The sequence below is a fragment of the Pleurodeles waltl genome, chromosome 8, assembly GCF_031143425.1.
Source record: "Pleurodeles waltl isolate 20211129_DDA chromosome 8, aPleWal1.hap1.20221129, whole genome shotgun sequence".
NCBI lineage: Eukaryota > Metazoa > Chordata > Amphibia > Caudata > Salamandridae > Pleurodeles > Pleurodeles waltl.
The window spans coordinates 1,192,094,809-1,192,112,255 of record NC_090447.1 but is presented as its reverse complement, the minus strand read 5'-3'; the positions used below and the strand labels follow the sequence as shown (position 1 = coordinate 1,192,112,255).

General features: G+C 41.3%; 1 protein-coding gene across 3 annotated transcripts in view; it reads right to left on the bottom strand.

Annotated features, from left to right (window-relative positions):
• Positions 1-17,447, bottom strand: part of ATP7B (ATPase copper transporting beta) — a 515,812-nt gene that overhangs the window by 106,954 nt on the left and 391,411 nt on the right. For all 3 annotated transcript variants that reach the window (XM_069205459.1, XM_069205457.1, XM_069205458.1), the window contains one exon: positions 11,080-11,262. In XM_069205459.1, the coding sequence (XP_069061560.1) occupies positions 11,080-11,262 (183 nt within the window). The remainder of the gene's footprint in view (positions 1-11,079; positions 11,263-17,447) is intronic.

Here is a 17,447-nt window from a genome sequence, read left to right as displayed (position 1 = left end):
CCAAAACGATGGGGTCCAGGAGAAGAAGGTTCTCCATGGGGAAACATAGTTTCTCCATGGAAAAACATGAAAAAGCTAACCATTCCAGATACATTTAATTTAAGTGTGCACATAGGTAAACCTGCTACATTTTTGTATGCATATGTTTTTATGCATGTACATGCTCTTGTGAATCTACAACAGTCACAGATTCATAGGGGACTCATTGTGGGCACTAAAGTTTCTGCAGAACTATTTTCAATCGTGTTAGTTGGTGAAGTTTGACTTCACCCTTCTTGAAGCTGTACAATGAACATAATTAGGGAGGTACAGACCTCCTTCTTTCTTAAAGATTCTGTTTGTTTGTCATAAATTACTATTTTCATACTAACAACTCCTGAATGTCACTGATTTTGCGGAATGGTAACTCTTCCATTTTGCAAATGGATTATAGGTCGTTATTATTAGAATTAGTTTTAACTTTTCTTCATAATGCTTCTAAAAACTGAGTGAAACTGGGAACTAATAAGACAAATCAGAAGCTACCTCAAATGGCTAATGATCTAAACTCCAAAGGACCACTGCTTGCATACCGTACTCAAAGGATTGCTATTAATGGCTTAAAAACATGTAAGAAAATACTGTTCAAGATGTATCTGACATGCGGTATCGAATATAACATTATTGACATCAAATATCCAAGTAGCCTTGGCTAAATAGGGAAGACCATCCTTAAGGCAAAACTAAGGTGGTCTGACCCTAAGAGCAATACTAGCTACTCATTTCAGTAAAAGCAAACATAAAATGCTCCAAATACACCTTCCCCTTATAGAGCTGGGTATGACAGCATACACAGGAAGAAAACGAGATAAACTTTTATCATAAAGGGAGAATATCTGGAATAATTTTTTTTTTCCTTTCGTAACTGAAACCTTTACACAATTGCACGGGCTATGGGCCTGATTTAGAGTTCGGCGGACAGGTTACTCTGTCACAAATGAGATGGATATCGTGTCTGCCCTATTACAAGTACCTCTGGATATATTACACCTGTAATACAGCATGCAGGTTATATGTCACATTTGAGAAGGAGTGACCCGTCTGACGAACTCCAAATCAGGCCTATAACTTGAAGTAATGACTACAGTAGATGAAGTAGGAATCCTGACTGACAGCTACATAAGAAGTCTACATACAAATAACACATTTCTGAATACAATGGTTCCAAGTTGGAACCCATGCAGTAATTGTGGGAAGACACTGGGATTTGGGTAAATCTCACCTGACAGGCCAAAGTGTTCAACCTGTGTAGGCTCCAACACGTGACCAGGTATGAAACAATTGTGATTTTGTTAATACTTTTCTTTGGGACTAGGAATGATCCAAGCAATATGGCATAGTTACGGAAAAAAATATTTGTGTGTTTTTGTAATGAAATCAGAAATATTATGCTTTATAATGACATCCTGACGAACAGCAGTGAGTGCTCACAAGAGATTTAGCATCATTACATTAATGCCATAAAACGTAATAAAAATCATGTATGAATCAAGCACAGAGCTATATGTGTTTGTAAAGTTCAGAAGAGAAACAGTTTGAGGAAAAAGCTTTAAGATTTAAACAAATGTGAACTGCTTAAAGCAAATATATGCTGGATGAGGGGCTAAAAACATCAATGTTTGGAATATATTACTGTTGACAGGCCAGGGTGGCAACAACGAGACAGGGTAGAACCAAAAAGAGCATTTGACAATTATATTAACCATAAAGTACAGCTAACGAGTTGAGAAATATTTTTCTTAAACCGTGAATGCTTCTGGTTTCCCATCACAGATCTCTACTAGGACCAACACTGATCATGCTAAAGTTGAACATGATGACAGCTTCTTATTTTACTGTTCCTTTGCAAGTAAAGTTACCTATAGTGATCAGAACATTCAGTGGCTTTGTCAGAAATAAGTGGAGTATCGTCAACTGTATGTATAATGTCCCCCCTACACTTGGTTTGTTTGTTAGTTTACATTTTAGTGCCCATTCTTTATCCGTAAACATTTAATCCAATAAAGCCATTACTAAGATTATAAAGATGGGATTCAGCTCTATAGTTATAGGTAGAAGAAATAGATTATTACAGGTTTCTCAGGTTCGAACCTGAGTCATGGTGAAAAAATGGCCCTGAAGGATTTACAGCAGAATAAAGAAATTATCATCAGACCAGCGGATAAAGGGGGCAATGTAGTGATAATGAATATAAATGACTATGACAATGACTCAATTACAGGATACATGTTGTTATGAGAAACTTACATATAACCCAATTCCGAGATTGATCAACTGTATAAAGCAGAAATTGAAGGGTTGGTATGAATCGAAATTACTGGATAAAGATGAATACCAATATTTGTTGAATGCCCGGCCCAGATATTCATGTATTTACACTTTACCGAAAATACATAGAGCATTACCATTCCCCGCAGGAAGACCTATTATTTCGGGGATCTCAGGACCTACAGAAAAAATATCTGAATTTGTAGATGTTTTCCTCCAACCCATGGTCAATAATTTACCATCATTCATTAAGAATACTACACACATCCTGAGTATTCTAAGTGATTTTGAATGGGATACTAACATGACACTTTTCACCTTAGATGTGGTTTCTTTATACACGTGTATAAAACATGATTTAGGTTTGAAGGCCGTTGAGGCATTTCTTAATAGAAAATCGATCACGTTGTGGCAACACACAAGAATGATACTAGATATGATAGAGTTAATTTTGAATAAAAACTTTTTTCTGTTCAAGAGAGACTGGTACAGACAGAAACAAGGTGTGGCAATGGGCTCGAGATTCTCCCCCTCTTACGCGAACCTATTTATGGGTTGGTTTGAGGAGAGGTGGGTCTGGGGCCCAGAGGCCGCCAAGTGGCACTCGGACATATTGTACTGGGGTTGTTATATCGACGATTGTCTTATGATTTGGACAGGAGGTGTGGAACAACTTACTGAATTTTGCAAATACCTTAATTCAAATGATATGAATGTTCAATTTACTTACCAGCACAGCAATACTAGCATTGACTTTTTGGATGTACAACTATATATTGAACACAATAGTATTCAAAGCAGGTTGTATAGGAAGTCCACTGCCTGTAATTCTATCTTACATGCAGCAAGTGCCCACCCTTACCATCAGATTTCTGCGATACCATATGGTGAAATGGTCAGAGCTAGGCGCAATTGTAGTAAGGACGAAGAGTTTGAGACATGCATTGAAGATATGTGCAAGCGCTTTGAACAAAGGGGATACCACAAGCAGCTTATTAGTAAATCTAAACAGAGAGTTAAAAAAATCCAAATGGAATATACATTGAAGCCTAGGGTACATGACAACCAAATAGAGCAAGGAAAAGTTAGATTAATAACAGACTACACTTACAGGGAGTGCAGAATTATTAGGCAAATGAGTATTTTGACCACATCATCCTCTTTATGCATGTTGTCTTACTCCAAGCTGTATAGGCTCGAAAGCCTACTACCAATTAAGCATATTAGGTGATGTGCATCTCTGTAATGAGAAGGGGTGTGGTCTAATGACATCAACACCCTATATCAGGTGTGCATAATTATTAGGCAACTTCCTTTCCTTTGGCAAAATGGGTCAAAAGAAGGACTTGACAGGCTCAGAAAAGTCAAAAATAGTGAGATATCTTGCAGAGGGATGCAGCACTCTTAAAATTGCAAAGCTTCTGAAGCGTGATCATCGAACAATCAAGCGTTTCATTCAAAATAGTCAACAGGGTCGCAAGAAGCGTGTGGAAAAACCAAGGCGCAAAATAACTGCCCATGAACTGAGAAAAGTCAAGCGTGCAGCTGCCACGATGCCACTTGCCACCAGTTTGGCCATATTTCAGAGCTGCAACATCACTGGAGTGCCCAAAAGCACAAGGTGTGCAATACTCAGAGACATGGCCAAGGTAAGAAAGGCTGAAAGACGACCACCACTGAACAAGACACACAAGCTGAAACGTCAAGACTGGGCCAAGAAATATCTCAAGACTGATTTTTCTAAGGTTTTATGGACTGATGAAATGAGAGTGAGTCTTGATGGGCCAGATGGATGGGCCCGTGGCTGGATTGGTAAAGGGCAGAGAGCTCCAGTCCGACTCAGACGCCAGCAAGGTGGAGGTGGAGTACTGGTTTGGGCTGGTATCATCAAAGATGAGCTTGTGGGGCCTTTTCGGGTTGAGGATGGAGTCAAGCTCAACTCCCAGTCCTACTGCCAGTTCCTGGAAGACACCTTCTTCAAGCAGTGGTACAGGAAGAAGTCTGCATCCTTCAAGAAAAACATGATTTTCATGCAGGACAATGCTCCATCACACGCGTCCAAGTACTCCACAGCGTGGCTGGCAAGAAAGGGTATAAAAGAAGGAAATCTAATGACATGGCCTCCTTGTTCACCTGATCTGAACCCCATTGAGAACCTGTGGTCCATCATCAAATGTGAGATTTACAAGGAGGGAAAACAGTACACCTCTCTGAACAGTGTCTGGGAGGCTGTGGTTGCTGCTGCACGCAATGTTGATGGTGAACAGATCAAAACACTGACAGAATCCATGGATGGCAGGCTTTTGAGTGTCCTTGCAAAGAAAGGTGGCTATATTGGTCACTGATTTGTTTTTGTTTTTGAATGTCAGAAATGTATATTTGTGAATGTTGAGATGTTATATTGGTTTCACTGGTAATAATAAATAATTGAAATGGGTATATATTTGTTTTTTGTTAAGTTGCCTAATAATTATGCACAGTAATAGTCACCTGCACACACAGATATCCCGCTAACATAGCTAAAACTAAAAACAAACTAAAAACTACTTCCAAAAATATTCAGCTTTGATATTAATGAGTTTTTTGGGTTCATTGAGTACATGGTTGTTATTCAATAACAAAAATAATCCTCAAAAATACAACTTGCCTAATAATTCTGCACTCCCTGTAGAATTCAAAAACATTACGTAAGCTTGTATTTAGACATTGGCATATTCTGTTGCAGGACGAATCCTTAAAAGGTATTGTCGGTGCTAAACCGGAAATTACATTTCGTAGAGGTAAAAGCTTGAGAGGCATCTTAAGTCCGAGTTATCCCCTAGATCTCAATAAGGGGAACTGGCTGTCCAGCTACAAAATAGGCTTTCGGAACTGTGGGCATTGTGGATTATGTAAATGGGCAAGCCGTAAAAGGATAGAATTTAGTGATAATTTGGGAAAGACCTTTAGGATCACAACACATATTAATTGTGGTACCCCGTTTGTGATATATATGGTGCTTTGTAAATGTAACCGGTACTATGTGGGGAGTACAATTCGTCCACTAAGGGCTAGGATAGGTGAGCATGCCAGGGCACTTGCACGTGAGGATTGTAGATATCCTTTAGTAGCACATATCATGTGAAGTTCAAGGACCTTACAAATCGTTTGAGTTTTTTGGTATTGAGCATGTAGGAATTGATCCTAGAGGTGGTAATAGAGAGTTGATACTAAGGAGGAAAGAGGCCATGTGGATATTACGATTGAAGGCAGTTGAGACAGGTTTAAATACGGATAGGGAACATCAATACTTTCTTGGTGACTAGGGAAAACATATTTTACATCTTAACAGTATTCAGCAGTGGTAACTTATCTCAATATTGTCAATATGATATTCAACTAAATTTTGTCATTAATATAAGTTCATATAAATTTTGTAAACTGACATCATTTGGGTATATTGAGATTCTGGTCTAATGTGAAATGTAATTCACTTTAACTAATGTATCTACTGGTCAATGATAGCACGTACTGGCGATGAAATTTGATTTTCTGTGAAAGTAGTGTACATTCAATTTTGTGATCCATGCTTTGTATTTGGTAGGATTATTAACGAAATGATGCAATGTAACAACCTCTGTAACCAATTACATTATGAAGTTTAGATATATAATCTCTGGGGCTATATCATTCAAATATTACTAATATATTGACTGTACTTTCCTTATATATTACTGATTTTCTTTAAAACTATTTACTAATCTTCACTGTACATGGTTTGTTGTTTTACACTCATTGCTAATAACACATAAAATTCTAATTTCGGTGGGTATTTGAATTTTATTTACGACATCTCATTTTAATATGAGCACTCCTATTAGGGTTTGTATTACAATGCTCTCTCCAGGTCTTTATTTAATAGTTTACTATTGGAGATATAATTATTTGAAGATAGTTGGTATATAAGGTAGTTCCTCTCTTTTTTCGACCATTGTTATAGGTCTTTGTGAGACTCCCTCCAAGATGGCCGCCAGTATTGTAGTCCTTTCTTTATGGTTACTTTTTACATTTCTGTCTGGAAGATGTGATTCACTCTAAAGATGGCCGCCAGTATTGTAGTCCTTTCTTTATGGTTACTTTTTACATTTCTGACTGGAAGATGTGATTCACTCTAAAGATGGCCGCCATAACTCTTGGTCCTTCTTTTATTTTTACTTCATCGGTAGTGCGAAATTTCGTCTGTGGTCTCATATAAGGGACCCAGACATCAACACTCGAGTTTTGATACTTTATCCCTCCAAGATGGCCGCCAGTATTGTAGTCCTTTCTTTATGGTTACTTTCTACATTTCTGTCTGGAAGATGTGATTCACTCTAAAGATGGCTGCCATAACTCTTGGTCCTTCTTTTATTTTTATTTCATCGGTAGCACGAGATCTCGTCTGTGGTCTCATATAAGGGACCCAGACATGAACACTCGAGTTTTGATACTTGATCGATAGACACGCGTACTTGCGCTTCACGTTTTGACTCATTGGAAGGTGGATTGAAATAACTGATATCAGGTAAGCTACATGCTTTAGGTATAAGTTTATTCAAGATTTCAGGATAGGACATAGTAGTAGTGTTTTTTTTTTTTTTTTAAAAAGGGACTTAGGAGAGAGATATGATTACGATATACTAATATACTTGGCCTAATTTATTTATATTGGAGGAATTTATTTAATAGGGCATGTTAATTTTGATAAGAACTCTGATTAGATAAAGATGGGATTTTAGGGTTCACTATGGTTCTGATTTGTTTCTTGATATTGGTTTGGTTGGACAAGTTTGATAGTTATATTTATTTTTTTACATAGCAGATAAGTTGCTTAACGGAATTATTCTGGTATTCGCTTGTAAGGAATACTTATGATATAGGACGCATCTACATATATGTTTAGGTAAGATTATGGCTCATTTGCACTGGTTTTTAGTAGCAAGGGACATCACTAGGGTACGGGGTCAGCTAATATTCAGTAAATAAGAGCGATTTAAGTAAGTTTCGTTTTTTGATACTTATTCACTAATTCTTATATCCTAATACCATGTTCACCTTTCACTCAAGAATGGGTGACATAGTATCTAATAATAATATATGATGTTTGATACCCAAGGGTACGATACTCTTACATTTGGGAATTAAGGTGCACTGAGAACTAACATATGTCTGCATCCCACCTTTGTGTTCACATTTCATTCCACAACTTTTCCACTAATTTTTATATTCCTTTCATATATTTTCTTCACCTCTTATTAACATTTTCTCCTATATTTTTTTATGTCCATACACTGGTGAAGGTCTCTCCCTTTTAATTAGGAAATATGGATACACATATAATAATAGGTACTTATATAATTTACAGCCCTGATGAAGTCATTGGGAAACTCCCGGACGAAACACGTGTTGGCTATCAATTTGGATGCGGCTGCCAAAATTTAAATAATAAGCTATATCATACTTTGAAGAATATGACTGAACCTTGATTTGAGAAAATCTGGACTGACTATCAATTTGGATGGCTGCTAAAGTTTAAATAATAAGTTATATCATCTTTTGAAGAATATGATTGAACTTTTATTATAGAAATCTGGAGTTGGACTTTGGATCATAGTAAACTTGGAACAACAGATCAATTAATTCTACTATTTGGACAGTGATACTGTAATTGGGGATTATGTTGGAAATAATCCTATTAATTTTCAGAAATATATGACAAAACATTGCCTATGTATACTGACTCATGGGTACTATTATTTTTCATGTTATAATGAGTGCCTCTTGTATTTTATGTTTGCAATAGTGCTTTTAGCATCTATCAAGACCTTTTGGGTGTGGTCTTTCAAGAGTGCACCATTTCGAGATTCGACATTCTTCGTTGATATTCACCTCGCTACCCAGAGCGCCTAGTTTTCTCCCAGTATAATACACCCACACGTAGTTAGAGTACTTTCAGTATTACTTGTCATCAAAGACATGACCTGAGGAAGTAATGACCCTACAAATCCCTTCTTCCTCTCAAAGGATGGGCTTATTTGTTCCCCGCAAATTTATTTGGCTTAAAAGGACATTGGTGCACAAGGAGTCCAGTCTGTCAAAAACAGAGAAAAAGTCCCTTCAGTCAGCGCCAGTTTCTAACTGCATAGACTCTTATATAGATTATATTGGACTTAAGGTTTCTGCTCTATGAAGAATTATCTTTGAAGCAATCAAGGAGGATTGGAATCAAGTGCCTCTTTTCTCTTTCTTTCTTTTATTCAACCAATGTTCTATGCAAAAGGCAGATTTGAGAACCTCATTTAGAGATGCTGGATGAGGGGCATGAATTAGTTTATCCTTTATCTCTTCTTTAAATCCTCAGTGAAACAAAGTTAGTCTTTGCGGATAGACAATTGAAGGACGTGATTTATGTTAATACATCCTGTGAGGCTTCCTGTATCACAAACAACTTCTTTAGTTTAACTTTCTAAGTCTAGCCTCTCAAACATCTGAAGAAATGCTCCTAAAATATGGAGTAATTGTTCAGGATGGGATCAGCAGGGGTTACCAACAGGCTCACAAAAGCCACTTCTGCAACCTTCAGGCAGCTAATTAACTATCCAGCATTCATTCTGTCTTGAAAGAAAATAGAGTAGGTCAGAAAGTGAATTGCACTGTCAGTGAATTTAATAATTCTGTCAGTTTTGTGAAATCCATCAAAAAGTAACGTCCCTGCAGGAACAGGAGGTTATTCAGCAGACACTAACCACAGAGTGGCATTTTCATTGCATCAAGAGTCAAACTCAACATTTTGTTGTTGGATGGTATCCTGGAGTGTTTGAGCTTAATTTATAATACACAAGCAACACTTGCATCGTAACCCCTCACAAACTGGATGTGATGACAGCTGTTGAAGGCAGCATAATCTGGATTCGTAGATGGAACGATCATAAGCGAAAGCCACTTTGCCAGCCAGTGAGTTGTGTCAAGAAGCTGGAGAGTGCCCTCAAGAAAAACCTCCACCAGGATGAAAATACAGGTGACATAAAAAATTTACCTGAGAACTTGCCAACAGCAAGAACACACAGACTGACTGATAACGGAGAAGGCAAAGAAAAAACAGGAATAAAAGGGAATCTACAGGCTTCTAAGGACAAAAAGGAGCAGGTCTGAGAAGAATATCAAATAAGGCAGAGAAACAGGGCACGAATAGGTAGGGGTAAAAACTACCCTCAGGTGGAGGGAAAATTTCAGGAATTCTTAAATAGCTGCACAGGAACCCGAAAGTGTTGCAACACACCTAAAAGTAAGCCATGCTTAAATATCCAATCTCGATCCACTGGTATAACAAAAGCCCACGGTGCGGGGGCCCAAGCTCTGGGGCCCACCTCAGCACAGTACCCTCGTCTGAGAATTCCAGAGTGAGTCCGGAGGGGGGCCCCTTCATGTACTATGCAGTGGGGCCCCCTCAAGTTTCAAAATTACACATACTAAACATATGACAGCCATATTGGATTGGAATCCTACCAGGAAGTTATGCCCTTACATGCGGTCACTTCCTCTTCAGTACCCTGATTGAAACACACCCTTGCTTGTTTCAGTAAGTTACCCAAAACGTCACATGAACACATACACATGCCACTGCACCAAGGCACAGCACAAGAACAGCATGCTTACTATGTACACACCATCAGAGCCCAGATGCTAAAAGTCAAGCTGTGCGGCACTGGCGTTCGGATGGCCACCCATTAGTAAATCTTTATAGCAGCAGGTCCAAGATACCAGGACAGCTTTAATACTCACAACCTCCTCTGAAATTCCCTTCCTTCTCACCAGTCTATAAACATTTGCTCCTAGCACACTGCATTTCTGGTTTTTCATTCTTTTTCAAATCCTGCAGAACTGGAGCTTTTAACAATTTATAATTTTTTGACACAGCATCTAAAAACACAATGAACTTTGAATGAATTCAATTGAAAACATTCCTTCTATTCTGCCAGTCAGTGCCTTCAATAAATAATAACCATCATTCAGATTTAAACACTTGGTCCAGATGCTTTCGCATAAGCACTTGGGGAATTTCAGTTACAGGCTGGAGGCTTTCTCTCCAGATGTGTAAGACACTTATTATGGAGGAAACAATTAGCAAACCAAAAAATCATTGGCTATGGCAACATGTTTCACTTTAATATGGTAATGCATATCATTTTTTATGCAATCCAGTGTTTCCATGTGTGTTCAAACTGAATCCAATCCTATTAACAATGTATGTTCTGTTTTAAGCCGTCGGACTTTGTGACATTATGAGAATGTGTGTATGTTTGTAAACAAATATGTACAAATGTGTGTGAATCGCATAATGAACATGACTAGAACATTTGAAAAGCCTGTTTCAGTTGGAAATACTTTAACTGATTTTTGTAAACAATGCATGTGTGAGATAAGGAAAACAATGTGTAAAACTTCAGTGTACCTTCGAAATGTAAAACAGTCCCTTATACATTGCATTGCAAACAATCCAGAGGAGGTGGAGTGATACATCAAACAGCCAATCCCATTAGCTGAGAGAGAAATGCGTCTTTGGGAGGGATGAAGTCAACTCTATATATTTGAAAGAATTGGTAACAATATGTTTTGAGCACAGTTGCTCTGCTAACTAGACTCAAAAGTTTAGGAAAATCCTTATACTAAGACCACTGTCTAAACTCTACCTGTACAATATTCTCCTCTACTAAGCATTCATAGAGAACAGCTAAAAAAAGTGAAGAATGGTACCTCTTTGCAGTACTTTGTCACTGCCATTCCCAGGGGATGTTCACTGCTGGCTTCTGCTGTACCCACCACAGCAAGGACCGTCTTCAGAGGCAGACGGGCTAAATCCCCCAACAGCAGCACTCTCATTACCTTAGGGACTCCATGGGTTATTGTGCCAGTTTTATCAAACATCACTATGTTTATCTGGAAGAGGTTAAGAACATTAGTTATGGTCTAAATTTAATTTAGATAATTATACTACATCATCAGAATGACCTCTACAACCAGCTGATGAAAGAATATCTCTAAATAGCAACAAAGATCATGTTCTTTGTGTAGACGTGGTCTACCAATTTGCAAGTCAGACACTTACTTTACACACAACTCTAAAACAAGCAGATTATTTCACAGTCTTTACCATATACTGAAGGTGAGATATCTGCAGGAAGGCACCCTTCTCTTCTTGTAGTCTGGAAGTTGTAGATTCATTTCAGTGGTCAGCTATGTAAACGTGTAAATGTTTAGCAAATCTGATTTTGCATGTATGTAGCTTTTAGATTGTGTGAACCATCATACATCAGGTCACTGGAACATCTAAATTTAGCTTAGGTGCTCTAATAACTTTGCCAATCGCCCCCCCCATGTTTATACTTATATCATGACTTTCAAAATGTGAAAATCTCTTCACAATTAGCTTGTATACAGCCAATTACAATTAATGCTCTTTTTTAGGTCTGGCAATAGCCAATACCTTTTGATTTTACTAAAATATGTATAATATACTTACGGTTAGGGGCTTTCAGCCACCTCTCTTCATCCTTTGGGCTTTTGTTACGTCATTCACATTTTACTTCTGCTTACTACAGCGCACATAGCATGAAGCAGTGGGTCAACCTACTTAAGCCACTGGTTAACTTCACCTTGAGTGGCTGCATTTCACTCTCTCACAAGGAGCACATCTGCACACAAGCTAGTTGTAAGGAAATGCCTCCTTGGCATGGTTGCCCCCTGACTTTTTGCCTTTGCTGATGCTATGTTTACAATTGAAAGTGTGCTGAGGCCTGCTAACCAGGCCCCAGCACCAGTGTTCTTTCCCTAACCTGTACTTTTGTATCCACAATTGGCAGACCCTGGCATCCAGATAAGTCCCTTGTAACTGGTACTTCTAGTACCAAGGGCCCTGATGCCAAGGAAGGTCTCTAAGGGCTGCAGCATGTCTTATGCCACCCTGGAGACCCCTCACTCAGCACAGACACACTGCTTGCCAGCTTGTGTGTGGTAGTGAGGACAAAACGAGTAAGTCGACATGGCACTCCCCTCAGGGTGCCATGCCAGCCTCTCACTGCCTATGCAGTATAGGTAAGACACCCCTCTAGCAGGCCTTACACCCCTAAGGCAGGGTGCACTATACCATAGGTGAGGGTACCAGTGCATGAGCATGGTACCCCTACAGTGTCTAAACAAAACCTTAGACATTGTAAGTGCAGGGTAGCCATAAGAGTATATGGTCTGGGAGTCTGTCAAACACGAACTCCACAGCACCATAATGGCTACACTGAAAACTGGGAAGTTTGGTATCAAACTTCTCAGCACAATAAATGCACACTGATGCCAGTGTACATTTTATTGTAAAATACACCACAGAGGGCACCTTAGAGGTGCCCCCTGAAACTTAACCGACTGTCTGTGTAGGCTGACTAGTTCCAGCAGCCTGCCACACTAGAGACATGTTGCTGGCCCCATGGGGAGAGTGCCTTTGTCACTCTGAGGCCAGTAACAAAGCCTGCACTGGGTGGAGATGCTAACACCTCCCCCAGGCAGGAGCTGTAACACCTGGCGGTGAGCCTCAAAGGCTCACCCCTTTGTCACAGCACCGCAGGACACTCCAGCTAGTGGAGTTGCCCGCCCCCTCCGGCCCGGCCCCCACTTTTGGCGGCAAGGCCGGAGAAAATAATGAGAATAACAAGGAGGAGTCACTGGCCAGTCAGGACAGCCCCTAAGGTGTCCTGAGCTGAGGTGACTCTAACTTTTAGAAATCCTCCATCTTGCAGATGGAGGATTCCCCCAATAGGGTTAGGATTGTGACCCCCTCCCCTTGGGAGGAGGCACAAAGAGGGTGTACCCACCCTCAGGGCTAGTAGCCATTGGCTACTAACCCCCCAGACCTAAACACGCCCTTAGTATTTAAGGGCTACCCTGAACCCTAGAAAATTAGAGTTCGATGGCATATGTTGCTGCAGATACACATGTGTGGCACAGTCCGCTGCCTGGTGTTGGGCTCGGAGTATTACAAGTTGTTTTTCTTCGAAGAAGTCTTTTTGGTCACGGGACCGAAGGACTCCTCCCTCTTTGGCTCCATTGCGCATGGGCGTCGACTCCATCTTAGATTGTTTTTTTTCCGCTGTCGGGTTCGGACGTATTCCTTTTCGCTCCGTGTTTCGGTTCGGAAAGTTAGTCAGAATCTCGGAAGAAAGCGTCGGTATTGTTCCGTTCGGTATCGGGATAGTTAGGTACATCGACACCGATCATCGGAAGACTTTGGGGCAGTTTCGATCCCCCATCGGGGCCTGGTCGGCCCGACCGCGTGCGACATCGAAGCCGATGGAACGGACCCCGTTTCGTTTCTGCCCAAAATGTCACAGTAAGTATCCTTATACAGATCAGCACTTGGTCTGTAACTTGTGCTTGTCCCCCGAGCACAAGGAGGATACCTGTGAAGCCTGTCGAGCCTTCCGGTCCAGAAAAACACTCCGGGACCGAAGAGCCAGGCGTCACCAAATGGCGTCCACGTCGACAAAACAACGTTTCGACGACGAAGAGGAAACATTCTCGGTTCCGGAATCAGAATCCGGAGACTCCGACGTCGAACAACAGCAACAAACTGTGAGTAAGACGTCGAAAAGTAAATCCATCGACAAACCGAAAGCCCAGGGGACGCCACTGCCAACAGGCCATGGCTCGACCCATAAATCAGGCGACCCGTCGAAGGGGCCGAAAAAGGGCACGCCCATAGCGAAGACACCCGACTCCGGTCGAGGGACCGCCATGGAGCAACCTCGGAGCCGAGAAAGCGGCTCCGAGAGACAAAAACAAGATACCAGCACCGAAAAACATCGGCACCGAGAATCCATGCCGAAAGGAACAAAAATTCTGTCGGTGCCGAAACCGAAAAAAGATTCTCTCTCGGCGCCGAAAAATACCACACCTTCATCCTACTCAGAGGAACAAGGACTAAGTGGCCAAATGCACAAATTTGGACAAGAACTCCAAAGTGTAGAATCGGACTACACACAAAAGAGACTGTGCATCCAGCAAGATACAGGGAAGATATCAACCCTTCCCCCAATCATGAGGAAAAGAAGGATCGGACTTCCAAAGGATGACACACAACCACAAGCCAAAGTGGTTAAAAAAGTCACGCCTCCGCCCTCTCCTCCACAGGCATCGCCGGCACAAACACCGCCACAAATGCACTCACCAGCGCAAACTACCATAAGTCATGACGATCAGGATCAAGACGCCTGGGACCTGTATGACACCCCAGTGCCGGACAATGATCCCGAGTCATACCCCACAAAGCCGTCACCGCCAGAGGACAGTACCTCATACTCGCAACTGGTGGCTAGGGCTGCAGACTTCCACAATGTCCAACTGCATTCCGATCCTATAGAGGATGATTTCTTATTTAACACCCTCTCGGCTACACATAGCCAATATCAATGTCTCCCAATGCTACCAGGGATGTTACGGCACGCGAAACAAATTTTTGAGGAGCCCGTAAAATCAAGAGCCATCACCCCAAGGGTGGATAAGAAATACAAACCACCACCCACAGACCCAGTGTTTATTACTTCGCAGTTACCACCCGACTCTGTGGTAGTAGGGGCAGCTCGCAAAAGAGCAAATTCACATACATCTGGCGACGCCCCACCTCCGGACAAAGAAAGCCGAAAATTTGACGCGGCAGGGAAAAGAGTGGCGTCACAGGCAGCCAACCAGTGGCGCATCGCAAATTCACAAGCGCTGCTGGCCAGATATGACCGCGCACACTGGGACGAGATGCAACTTCTCGTAGACCATCTTCCCCAGGAATACCAAAAAAGGGCGCAGCAAATAGTGGAAGAGGGACAAACGATCTCAAACAATCAAATCCGCTCTTCACTAGACGCAGCCGATACTGCAGCAAGAACAGTCAACACTGCTGTCACCATAAGGAGACACGCTTGGCTACGCACTTCAGGCTTCAAACCTGAAATCCAGCAGGCTGTCCTTAATATGCCCTTCAACGAGAAACAACTGTTTGGCTCGGAAGTGGATACAGCCATTGAAAAACTTAAAAAGGACACAGACACGGCCAAAGCCATGGGCGCACTCTACTCCCCGCAGAGCAGAGGCTCTTTCAGAAAAACTCCATTTAGAGGGGGGTTTCGTGGCCAACCCACAGACACCACCAGCCAACAATCAAGAACCACACCATATCAGGGTTCCTTCCAAAGGGGTGGTTTCAGGGGATATCGGGGGGGTCAATTCCCAAGGAGTAGGGGAAGATTCCAGACTCCAAAAACACCTCCACCTAAACAGTGACTTTCAAGTCACGCAACCCCTTCACTCAACACCAGTGGGGGGAAGACTAAGCCAATTCTACCAATCTTGGCAACAGATTACAACAGACAATTGGGTATTAGCAATAATCCAACATGGCTATTGCATAGAATTCCACAACTTCCCACCAAACATCCCCCCCAAAACACGCAAAATGTCACAACATCATTTAGAACTTTTAGGACTAGAAGTTCAAGCACTACTGCAAAAGGATCCAATAGAATTAGTACCAGTACAACAAAAAAACACAGGAGTTTACTCCCTGTACTTTCTAATCCCAAAAAGAGACGAAACATTGAGACCAATATTAGATCTCAGGACACTAAATACCTACATCATATCGGACCATTTTCACATGGTCACACTACAAGACATCATTCCACTGCTCAAACAGCAAGATTACATGACCACATTAGACCTAAAGGATGCGTACTTTCATATACCAATACACCCTTCTCACAGAAAGTACCTACGGTTCGTATTCAAAGGAATACATTACCAATTCAAGGTGTTGCCATTCGGAATAACAACTGCACCAAGAGTGTTCACAAAATGTCTAGCAGTAGTAGCAGCACACATCAGGAGACAACAGATACATGTGTTCCCTTACCTAGACGACTGGCTAATCAAAACCAACACAGTAAAAAAATGCGCAAACGACACCACCTTTGTCATACAAACCCTTCACAAACTGGGGTTTTCCATCAACTACACAAAATCACACCTAGAACCGTGTCAAACACAACAATATCTAGGAGCAACCATCAACACATCAAAAGGAATTGCCACTCCAAGTCCACAAAGAGTGCAGGCATTCCACAAGCTAATAAGTGCTATGTTTCCAAACCAAAAGATACAAGCAAAATTTGCGCTAAAACTTCTAGGCATGATGTCATCATGCATAGCCATTGTCCCAAACGCAAGACTACACATGCGACCCTTACAACAGTGTCTAGCATCACAATGGTCACAGGCACAGGGTCAACTTCAAAATCTGGTGTTGGTAGACCGCCAAACATACCTCTCGCTTCTATGGTGGAACAGCAAAAATTTAAACAAAGGGCGGACGTTTCAGGACCCAGTGCCTCAATACGTTATAACAACAGATGCTTCCATGACAGGGTGGGGAGCACACCTCAATCACCACAGCATTCAAGGACAATGGGATATACACGAAACAAAACTTCATATCAATTACCTAGAACTGTTGGCAGTATTTCTAGCGTTAAAAGCCTTCCAACCCATAATAACACACAAATACATTCTTGTCAAAACAGACAACATGACAACAATGTATTATCTAAACAAACAAGGAGGAACACACTCAACACAATTGTGCCTCCTAACACAAAAAATTTGGCAGTGGGCGATTCACAACAACATTCGCCTAATAGCACAATTTATTCCAGGAATACAAAACCAACTAGCAGACAACCTTTCGCGAGACCACCAACAAGTCCACGAATGGGAAATTCACCCCCAAGTTCTGAACAAGTACTTTCAAATTTGGGGAACACCCCAGATAGATTTGTTCGCAACAAGAGAAAACTCAAAATGCCAAAACTTCGCATCCAGGTACCCACACCGCGAATCACAAGGCAATGCTCTATGGATGAATTGGTCAGGGATATTTGCGTACGCTTTTCCCCCTCTCCCTCTCCTTCCATATCTAGTAAACAAGTTGAGTCAAAACCAACTCAAACTCATACTGATAGCACCCACATGGGCAAGACAACCTTGGTATACAACTCTACTAGACCTTTCACTAGTACCGCATGTCAAACTAC